This window comes from Mastigoproctus giganteus, chromosome 1, assembly GCF_048544385.1.
Source record: "Mastigoproctus giganteus isolate SK-2022 chromosome 1, ASM4854438v1, whole genome shotgun sequence".
Classification (NCBI taxonomy): Eukaryota; Metazoa; Arthropoda; class Arachnida; order Uropygi; family Thelyphonidae; genus Mastigoproctus; species Mastigoproctus giganteus.
This window is the reverse complement of record NC_143575.1, coordinates 146,013,577-146,025,653: the sequence shown is the minus strand read 5'-3', so window position 1 is coordinate 146,025,653 and position 12,077 is coordinate 146,013,577. Positions and strand designations below refer to the sequence as shown.

Here is a 12,077-nt window from a genome sequence, read left to right as displayed (position 1 = left end):
TGTATGGATTAGCAGAGGGGCCCACACGGTGAGTGCCCCCATGCGGCACAACATCGCTTCGCAATAAATGTGTGGGCGGATATGGTCGGTGACTGCTAAGTCGGCCCATACCTGTTACCATCCCGCATGAACTCTGCTAAATATCGGATCTTTCTTGAACAAGTTCTACCATTGTTACTTGACGATGTTCCAGCAAATGTGAGATGCAACATTTGGTGGACCCGTTGCCTGGCCCCCACGCTAACCTGATTTATCGAGTCTTGATTTCTTTCTGTGGGGGCCCTCAAATCTATCGTGTATGAATCACCTGTGGAGACAGAAATGGATCTTGTGGCGAGACTCGTTTGCACTGCTGCTACTGTCAAAGAAACTCCAGGTGTGTTCGACCATGTCTGCCAATTCATGCTATGTCGGTGTCACGCATGCATCTGTTGTAACATCGTGAAATGCATCCATCTCGTACTCCATTGTTAATATTATGTCAAATAAATGTTTGCCACTAATTACTGTCTTGTGTCATTTCTGCTTCTTGTGCCTCTGCTACTACTTTCTCACTATGTTTCCGGTTATGGGTTCCTATGCGATTCACATTCCTTTAGATGTTACCTACCTCCCCTAAATGTTTGTACCAATATTTTTGAGCCGACCGGGCTAGCCGAGTGGGTAAAGTACCTGCCCGGCAACCCAAAGGTCGCAGGTTCGATTCCCGCCTCGGGCTTGGATCAAAGTACTGCAAAAACCTTGGGAGGTGCAATATGGCCACAGAAGCCGATGCGCCAATAACTGCCAAATCACAACCAATATTTTTGAGACACCCTGTATATGGATGTTAAGATACAATATGAATTAGGTGCCTTTTACAAAGTTTTGCCTCAGGTGCCACAAATGCTAGCAGCAGCCCTGGGGATACCCTTCAAAACTGCCACAAAACTATCCCTCTGATGTTGACCTGCAACTACAGACATGAGGTGTTAAAAATGTGTCTTAATCATTCAGTCTTTCCAAAATGGGCTTAATATGAGACTCATGGCAGAGAAATAATATGCATGGGATGCATATAAATTATCAGGAAACACAGATGCCTATGGTAGATATCAGATATTCTGTAATCAAGTCACAAAGGACATTAGGTAAGCAAAGGCAGATTACGAGAAATATTTGGCAAACAATGCAAAGAAAAACAGTAAAGACTTCTTTACTTATGTAAACTCTAGAAGAAAGGGGATGAATCAGATTGGTCCACTTGACATCAAAGGCTATTTTTTTCCTGGAACAATGTTTCTTCAATTTACAATTTTGCACACCTTATGAGGGAGGGGCCAACTTTTAACTTGGCCACCTAATTTATTTCTAAAATGTGGCATATACATGTTTCACAAATGTTATATCCTTTGTTTCACCACAGCATACCGAAAATGTAACAAAATATATTTGTATAGTTTGCGCAACCATGAGTTGATAGTATCTGCTTGAAAATCTCATTAGAAGCAGATACTAATTAGTGTGACTGCACCAGAAAACAACTAAATGTAGAAGAAACCATTCTTGGGTTTATATACTGCCTGAATTGCAGGTCACAATATGTCTAAACACATCTGTGCACATCTATACCTTTCAGTCACAAAAGAAGTATGCATTTTGCGTAAACATTGAAAGTGTATCTAACAAAACAATACTGATTTCAAAAAATAAAACTGATAAAGTTTGGATTTTTATAATTAGCATTAAAAGTAGACCAAAAACACCATGAATTTTGGAATTGAAAATCAATGCCTACAGTGTAATTCATTGGCCCTTTGATCTTATTATAATCAAATTTCCCTGTATATTAATAGGTTATTCAGTGCTTTGGCAAAAACTTATTTGGTATCTTAATTTGTTGATGGTCTTGACTTTTAGAATATTCAGTTCATCAGTAATGATGTTTTGATTATTTTTGAGAAAAGCTATAAAAATACTGAAAAGAGTAGTCTCAGCATAGTCCCGTTTACTAGAATTTCACAATTTGGTTGTGCACAACAGAGCTTGACTACTTTTGCAAGAATATTTTCAATTTTGTCAGACTTTGAAATGTTGTCCACTGTTTATTTTCACCTCATTTTTTTCTCTTTACAATATAAATTTATAGACCAGTTCTATATAAAAAAAAAAATAATGCAAATTTCAAGCCAAATAATAATTTTTATTAAAAATTTAAATTCACTTTCATTGTGTTATTATATTAAACATAATTCTGACTTTTTAAATTTTTTTTATTTTATCCTAATTAAAAGAAAATGAAGATGGAAAAAATAATCAAAAAGGTGAAGACAGTTTGCACTGCATTGAGCCCAGTAAGTTTGAATCTTGGTATATAATCCTAACCTTAACTATAGTGACCCTGTGGCACCTGACAGACTACCATTTTCACCCCCTGTTAATTTATATGTAACATTTTATCCTTCCCTGTACCTTTCCCCCTGGATAATCTCGAAATGTGATATTTTCTTATTTTTAATTTACTACCATTAAGAAGAGGTTAAATGTTTAGTTTGAGTCTAATAGATGCCACATGAGCACTCCTATGTATTTTTGGTAATTGTATGAGTGTAAGTAGATGTTTCAGTATTAGTATTAGCAATGGCCACATGGTGCAAGGAAGCCTATGGTTTATGCTGCAACAGCCAAAAAAAAAAAAATAAATAAATAATAATACATAATAAGAAAAAAAAAATAATAAAATAAATAATAATAATACAGTAGAGAGCGACAGTTATCTAGAATAATTAATATCACACCTTTTCCAGATAGCAGAATTTTCTGGATAATCAAATGTAAGGTAAAATTACATTTAATTCTGTTATAATGTATTAAGATAAAATAAAAAAGACTTTTTAAAGTAATTTTTTAAAATAATGTTTGATTGTTTTTTGTGACTTTTTTTTTTTTTTTTTTTTTGCTGCTAAATCTCTCTAATTCCTTAATAATATCAATTTGATTATACAGGAATCCCTCGATTGGCATCAGACTCGAATTAGCGCGGTTGATATTTAGCTACCAATTTTTGATTAGCGCGGTATTTTGGCCTGGCCTAAAGAAACTGAAGCTGGTGATGCTACGAATGTAAATACACTTCTAAAATATGCATAACATTAGAGACAATTATAGAAACACATTGCTTGTTTTCTTAGTGAGCACACGGCTCTGTTCACAAAAGGGAGTTACTGTTTATTTCGTGTCACATCATACCTTCTCCATCGAGAAGCATTATCGAGAAATAAACAAAAATGAACACAAGATACAGTGTGGGAAGCTAGTTTGTTTTTCTACCAGAAGAAAATAAAAAGAAACTGATTATTTCAAACGTGTATTATTACAACAATTGAAATATTTTCTAACATTATGCATTCTGGAGGACATCACCAGCCACACCGCATTTATTACGTACATGCTGATCAGTTGCTTTCAGTTGTTCTTGCATTGCGCGTTAACGTGCAGACTCCCATGTGTCTCCCTCCATTAATTACTGTGCATACTAATTAATTACATTAATTTCTATTAAATTTTTTATATATTATGTAATTATTAACTGTGGATAAAAGGAAAAGTGTATCTGATAGTGCCTCTGGTAAAAAGAAAAGAAAAGTGATAACATTAGATGAAAAAATTGAAGTCATAAAATGATTTGAAGATGGTGATAGTAAAATACAAATTTCTCGACATCTTGGAATGCTTGAATCAATGGTTTGGACAGTTTTAAGTAAAGCCAGTGCATATGAGGAAAAAAGTAAGCTTGCTTCATCGTCAGCACGCACACAAACCACAAGAAATAGAAGTGTTACGATGATTGAGATGGAATGTCTTTTTGCTATTTGGACAGAAGACTGCAATCAAAAAAGAATGCCAATCTGCACAATGACCATAAAAACAAAAGCCTTGAGTATTTTTGCAATGTTAAAGGAAAAGTCAACAATAGAAAACTTGGGTAGAGTGGTAACTGAAGAAAATGTTCAAGCAAGTTCTTCAAAACAAAAAGTGATTGAAGTGGAAACGGAAGAAAATTCACTGCCAGTAAAGGCTGGTTTGAACGTTTTAAGAAAAGAACAGGACTGCATAATGTTGCATTGACTGGAGAAGCAGCAAGTGCAGATAAAGATGCAGCCACGAAATATCCCGAAATTTTAAAGAAAATTGTTGATGACAGTAGTAGCCGCCGTCATCAACAACGCAGATCAACAAATATTTAATGTTGATGAAACGGGCCTTTTTTTGGAAGCGAATGCCAAAAATAATACCTTTCTAGCAAAAAAAGTTTCCAAAGATAGAAAAACACTTTTATTGGGAGGCAATGCAGAAGGTGATTTGAAATTAAAATCCATGGTTATCTATAGAAATGAAACTCCCAGATCTTTCGGTAAAGGTTTTAATAAAGCACTCTGCTCTAATAGAAAAGCTTGGGTCACGAAAGCTTTATTTGAAGAGTGGTTTACCAGCTATTTTTTTCTGAAAGTTAAGGCCTACTGTGAAGAAAATAATCTTGCATTCAAAATTTTATTAATTTTAGACAATGCCCCGGGCCAACCACCAGCATTTTCTGATTTGTGTAAAAACGTGAAAGTTATTTTTTTACCTCCAAATACTACAAATCTTTTACAGCCTATGGATCAAGGCATAATCATTACTTTTAAGGCCTGTTATTTACGCAGAACATAATAGGCCTTAAAATTAATAGGCCTTCATTTGCACGAACAATTGAAGCAACAGCTGGAAATGGTGCAGTTTCTTTAGTTGAATTTTGGAGAAATTACATAAGGAAAGCAATAGACAATATTCGTGAGTCATGGTCTTAGGTAACATCCAGCAATATGAGAGCAATTTGGAAGCATATTTTGCCACATTGCACAAATGATTTCTGTAGTTTTACTCATGTCAACATTGTTATTGATGAAATAGCAAATGTTGGAAGAGATCTAGGCTTTGATGAAATCGACAACAGTGATGTTCACGAATTGCTGGAATCACATTCAGAACAATTAAGTGAGTCTGACCTCCTTAATATTGATGAACAACGAGCATGTGAACAATGATGAACAACGAAAATTTGCGAGGAAAAAAATGTTCAAGAAAAGAAGATGACATTAAAAGAACTTGAAGGGATATTTCGCACAGCTGAAAATTTGAAACAACTAATCATGGATGCAGACCCAGATATCGAGTGCAGTATGCAAATTTGCAAGAACGTTGAAAAAGATGTGTATCCATACAAGCAAATTTAAGATGAAAGGAAGAAAAGTGTGCACAAATCAGCCTTTTGAAATATTTTACAATGAAATAAAGTGAGTTATACATTGTAATTTTTTAATTTCAATAAACTTTTTATTACTGTACTGCAAATATTCATAATTATCCTTTGCTTTTATACTGTTGTACATTAAATTGCCATAAAAAAACGTATTTTTAAAAATATTGATTGGTATATTGTAGGTCTTGGAACGAATTAGGCTATTTTGTATTGATTATTAAGTTCGATTAGTGCACGATTTTGCATAGCGTGCCATTTTTGCAGAACCAATTAATCGCGCTAATCGAGGCATTCCTTCCTCCCGATTTTCTGCCCATTTCAGTACTGTTTCTTTTCGTTGACATTTTACCGTAAAAAACTGACAACAATAATAAATTGCACGGTTTTGGGTCGATATTACTGTACAGTATTCTTACTGAATCTGGACCTAAAGTAAACAAAATATGTCGTGGAAAATTTGGTTCACGGATGCGAATGATTAAACTCTCATTCATGGATATTCATGGTTTCGAAGAAAACCCATTAGTCCTAATCCAACATTTCAATAGATACACGACATAAAAAAAAAAAAAAAAACAGACAAATACTCATGTAGCATAATAAACATTTGTCTCAAATACTATCATTAATATTTTTATTAAAATATCATTAAAAAAATATCATTAAAAGACTGGAAATGTGCAAATGTGACCCAAATTCACAAAGGAGGATCAAAGGCTGACACAAGTAATTATAGACCTGTGAGCTTAACTTCTGTTCCAGGAAAATTAATGGAGGCACTGGTTAAAGAAGCACTGCAGGATCATTTAGACAAGACTTCAGTTATAGCTCAGACACAGCATGGTTTTGTTAAGGGGAAGTCTTGCCTGACCAACTTCATTGGATACTATGATGCAGTCACAAAAGAACTGGATGCAGGGAATAACTTTGATATTATATACTTGGATCTTAGAAAGGCTTTTGATACTGTTGCACATGGAAGACTGCTACACAAATTGGAGCAGTGTGACATTGGAGGCAAATTGCTACTATGGATAAAAGGGGTGGTTGAGGGGGAGAAGACAGAGAGTGGTAATCAATGGACACTGCTCATCGTGGACTGATGTTATTAGTGGAGTCCCTCAGGGCTCAGTGTTGGGTCCATTATTGTTTTCTGTATTTATAAATGATATTGATGATGGTATATCGGGCTTAATGTCCAAGTTTGCAGACGATACAAAGGTTGGCAGGGTTGTCAAGGACACTACTGACACTATGCTGCTGCTGCAACAGGATCTGGAAAGGTTGAGCAGATGGGCTGAGAGGTGGCAAATGAAGTTTAACATTGATAAATGTAAAGTACTACACGTGGGAAACAGCAACCCCAGAGCAACGTATCAACTCTGTGGTACTACACTGACAGTGGTAGAGAATGAAAGGGACTTGGGGGTGGTTGTGCAGGCAGATATGAAGTTCTCTGAGCAGTGCAGAAGGGCTGCAAGAGTAGCTCATGGAGTATTGTCAATGATATACAGGAATTTTTCCAGCAGGGATAAGGAGGTGATTATTCCATTGTATAAGGCGATGGTCAGGCCACACCTAGAGTACTGTATACAGGTCTGGAGGCCTCATTTCAAGAAGGATGTAGAGCTGCTGGAACGAGTACAGAGAAGGGCAACAAGATTAGTGAATGGAACAAAGGGGTGCTCTTACGAAGAAAGGCTTAAGTTTTGCAAATTACAGTTTCTGGAGACTAGGCACCAGCGAGGTGATCTGATAGAGGTGTATAAAGCCTTGAATGGTTTAAGCATGCTCAATGCTGATGGGATTCTTCCTCTAGCTCAGAAGAATCACCTGAGAGGGCATAAATTCAAATTGAGGAAAGACAGATGTAGGATAGACGTGCGGAAATTTGCCTTTAGCCAGCGGGTGGTTGGTTGGTGGAACAGACTTCCATCCCTTGTGGTGGAGGTTGATAGCCTAAATAAGTTTAAGGCTCAGCTGGACAGGTATTTTGAACGAACAGAGGGGTGAAGTGGAAGTGGGTTTTTTTTTTTTTTTTTTTTTTTTGGCTGATGCTGCATAAGCTTGCTTTCTTGCATCAAATGCCTCTACTAATGCTAATGCTAATAAAAAAAAAATAAGAAGAAAATTGGCCTTTCAGATTATTCTGGATAACTGACTTTCGGATAACCGACATTCTATTGTAATTAATAAGATAAAAGGAAACAACTATGTGTTTCCCTCCTCCTGTGGGTAATTATCTAGCTGACCTTTGAATTTTCCCAAACTGTCAGCCTCCACCACCACCCATGTAGGTAACTTATTCCAGTAATTTACAACTCGCTGGATAAAATAAAACTTCCTGCCATCCAGTCTAAATATCGCCCCCACCCCCGTAACTTGAAATTATGGCCTCTTGTTCTAGAACCATTTATAACCTTGAAAATTTCGTCCTCATTCATTTTGCTTATGCCTCTCACAACCTTAAGCACCTCAATCAAGTCTCCTCTAAGGTGCCTAGTTTCCAAGCTCTGCAACCCACATATTCGAAGTCTTTCCTCATATGGACACCCTTTTGCTGATCTCACCAGGCGAGTTACCCATCTTTGTACCCTTTCAAGAAGCACAATGGTCTCAATACTTCAACACAGTATTGCAAGTGTTGTCTAACAATAGCTTTATATAATGGGATTATGTCCTTATCTTTACTAACAATTGTTCGATAAATCATCGATAGGACACCATGGGCCCTCCTTGCTACCAGCAATGCTCGGAGAACTTCATATTTGACCGTATCTTAATACCCAAATCCCTTTCCTCCACTACGGGCTTTAGTTCATCTTCACCAAGTGTATAAGTTATTTTGGGGTTACTCTTCCCCAGGTGCCATACCTTACACTTTGCTGGATTAAAGCATAGTTGCCATTTTTCTGACCTTGCCTGAAATCCATCTATGTCATTCTGAAAAAGTTCTGCTTGGCGGCAATCATTAACTACTCTACTAATTTTAACATCATCTGCAAATTTAGACATCATGTTTTATTCCTTCATCAATGTCATTTATGAATATCAAAAACAGCAGTGGTCCTGATACTGATCCTTGGGGAACCCCACTTCTTACATCAATCCAATCTGAGGAATAACCATTTATCACAACCCTCTGCCTCCTGCCCTGAAGCCATCCAGTTATCCATCTAAGGATTTTCTTCGTGATTCCGACTTGTTCCAGCTTATAAAGTACCGCTCGTGTGGGACTGAGTCAAATGCTTTGCTGAAATCCAAATAAACAATCGAAATTATTCCCTAAGTCCAGCTCTTGAGTGATCCTGTCAAAATAGCTAACCAAATTAGTTAAACATAATTTTCCCTTTACAAAACCATGCTGAGTATGCTTCAGAATTCCATTTCTATCAAAGTGATCCTGAATTCCACCCTTGATCATAGTCTCCATGATTTTCCACTACTGAATTAGACTGACCGGCTGGTAATTTCCCACTTCACTCTTAAAAAACCCCATTATGTATTGCAGATACATTGGCACTATTCCAATCCAACAGAATCGCTCCAGAGTCCAGTGATGCTCTCATAATTAGTCCCATTGGATCCACTCACTTGCCACCTCCCTTAAGATTATAGGATATATGCCACCAACCCCAGGAGTCTTACTGGCTTGTAGGCTCAAAAGTTTTTTCATTAAATAAACATGTGAAATTTCAACATCATTAATTGCATTTTTTTTCAGCTTCACTCTCTCATAATTTCTCAATGATGTATAGGGTTTTTTTCCTGTAAATATCAATGCAAAGTAACTGTTGAGTTTATCTGCAACCTCAGCTGGGGTATCTAATACTAACCCATGTCCATTACATAAGGGTTCAATCTGGTTGCATTTATATATGTGAAGAATTCCTCCCCCCCCATCTTTGCTCTCTTTGCCAGCAATTTCTCATTTCTCATAATCTACCTTTGCCAGCTTAACCTTTTCTGTGGCCCTATTATAGATCAATTTGTAGCTGTTATAGGCTTCAGTACTTTTTATTGCTCTCTAACTTTTCCATGTCATCTTTTTTTCTGCTCAAGTAATCTGGCAACTTCATTATTCATCAATTTGGAATCCTCCTACTTGTGGAGTATTTTTTTAATGGTATATATGCATTCAAGGCTTTTGTGATTAATGTTTTAAAGGTATACCATAATTCAATCGTGTTTGCTCTCTGTAAGATATTGTCCCAGTTAATAGAGGTCATGTTAGTATCTTAAGCGTTCGTAATTTCCTTTTCTGAAATTATAACCCATTCTTTATCTTTAACTACTTCTACCTCTCTCTTCATCGTCCATCTTCCTGCTACTATGCTAATAGATAGGAACACTAAAGAATACCTATACAATGGACTCTTAACTAGATTCCATTATACTATATATTCTGACAGTTTATGAATATCATAAAAGCTTTTTAAGGACTGACTTAAGTAAGTTAGCAAGATTGCACCTATTTTTGAAGGACTCCAAATGCAAATTTTAGACAAATTAACTTTCTTCAAAATATTGTACATAATGATGGGATATGTCCAACTTCAAGAAACAGGGAGAAATTCCAAACCCCCTTTCAATGTCAGAGAAGTACATAGATTTTTGATAATGTTGAACTTTTTATAGAAAGTTCATTCCAAATTATGCTCGCATTATGAGTCTTATTACCATCTTTGCAAAGAATGGTACAGGGTTCTTTTGGGAACAGAGGCAGCAACAAGATTTTGAAATTCGGAAGAAATGTTTGAAGCTTACCACTGTCTCACTCTCTCCCAAGAGTTATTGACAAAGATTTCTTTATCTCAATTGGAAATGCTTTCAGTTGTGACAGAAGAGAATGGCTTCTTGTAAATCTTACATGAGGAAAGAAGAGGGCAAAAGCAAATAATATAAGCTCTGTTTTAAGTTTTTACATAACGTTTCATTCCTGGAACTTTCTAAAATTAAAACAAAAAATAAAACAATAGTTGGTATACAAGAAGAACATTATTTTAAGAAAGTTCAGTAAAATAAATACCCATTTCTCCTGTTAATTACACCAGTGGTCAGCAAACTATGATCTGTGGTTCAGAAGGTGACCTGCCAGCATGATTTGGTTGACCCATAGCCAAACATTTTAATTCATTTAAAAAAAATTTTAAATCCACAATACAATTTCAATTCGAGCACCTTGTAAGCATGGTTGTAGTATATGATGGCATATTACATTCCTGATTGTTGATGTATTGATGCGTATGCATGTAACCTCTGAGTTGATGTATCCATGTACTCTATGCTGGTTGGTTTGGTTAGTTTTAATGGGAGTTTTATGGCACAGGGGCAACTAAGGCCAAAATGTGCCTGTCATAGTAATTATGTAAATGTGATAATATTTTTCTGATCATGTAAAGTTCATATAGATGAATCTGCTTTAGAAAATTAAATAGATTGGATGGATTGGCTTCATCACTGAGAATGAGATTCATCTCTAATGAATTATTCTGGAATATAGGAGATTTAAAACTTGCCAATTGAGCAGCTTGATTGTGGAGACAGTCAAGAAGGACATGCTTTACTGTTGATGGGGCAGGACAATGAGGACAGTGAGGAGGATCCTCGCCTATCAGTGAAAGTGGATGAGATGGATATGTCCAATTTGTGTCCTTACAAGGACAACCTCTTCTCATCTTTTTAACAGTGAACTAGGTTTCCAGTATTTTGGCATTTTCTTTATTTGGAAGAGCTTATTATGGGTTTATTGCTGCCATACTGATGCTCGTTGTTCAATACATGCCTGTTTTATAATGGGTTGGGGCCGAAACGATCTCAACCTATTCTCAAACTTTAAATGGGTGAGAAGTCCAGCTTGTTTGACTCGGAGCCTGGACGAAAGAATGTGAGTGCCCAGTGGGCCACTTTTGGTAAGCAGAACTGGCACTGTGGGATGAACCAAAAGTCATAGTCCATATAAGGAACTAAGGCAAGTGAAGACATGGGGTTGAGTGGATTTTTAGCAGCCTTCTCGCTTTTCCTGGATTTCAGCAGAATCTTACCACTGTGTTGTATTTTGTGAAATTTATCAACTGTGCTCTGAGTTCTTTCAAAATAGGATGAGAGTAAGGATATTTGTGTTGTAAAGAAATTACTGCACTTAGGGAATCAGTATAGATTGTTATCTCTTGATTAGGCATGATGCTGACATGTTCAATAGCCATTTTGATTGCATGAAGTTCGGCCGGTGTAAATACTGCAACTAGGGGGAAAGAGTTTTGGAGATACAAGTTAGAAGAACTACTGCAGCAACTACACATGTATTACATTTAGATCCATCAGTATATATTTGCAGAGAATGCGCATTTGCTGTTGTTTGAGCTGATGTAGTTGCTGTATATTTTGATTATCCAGTGCTTGTTTTCCCCATTCTAAAAAAAGTCATCACATAATGGTTTGAATTTGGACCATGGAGGCTCCAGTTTTTTTTTTTTTTTCAGTGTCCGGGTGGATATTGTCTAGTGGGACATTCCAATTCTGCATTACACTCTTCTATCTGATTCCAATGGGTTTGTTTATATTTGGTTTATTCCTGTCGCAGTTCATAAAAAATGAGTTAAAAAGATAAGACTAGATAGGATGTGAGGGAAAACTCCGAAGTTTCAATGCAGATGTAATCAGCAGCATCTGTCCCCAAAAGGATAATGGAGGTTCTTGTGCATTGATGTATGGACTGGTGACATTCAGAAGGCACTTAAAGCTATTCTAAGGGCATTGTGTTGAATGGCATTGAGACACTAATGCTGATTTTCGA

General features: G+C 36.4%; 1 protein-coding gene across 1 annotated transcript in view; it reads left to right on the top strand.

Moving 5' to 3' along the window:
• LOC150091179 (protein Loquacious-like) overlaps positions 1-12,077 on the top strand; it is a 333,917-nt gene that overhangs the window by 31,357 nt on the left and 290,483 nt on the right. The window contains exon 2 of the mRNA XM_090382502.1: positions 2,274-2,333. Coding sequence (XP_090238628.1) covers positions 2,274-2,333 — 60 coding nt within the window. The remainder of the gene's footprint in view (positions 1-2,273; positions 2,334-12,077) is intronic.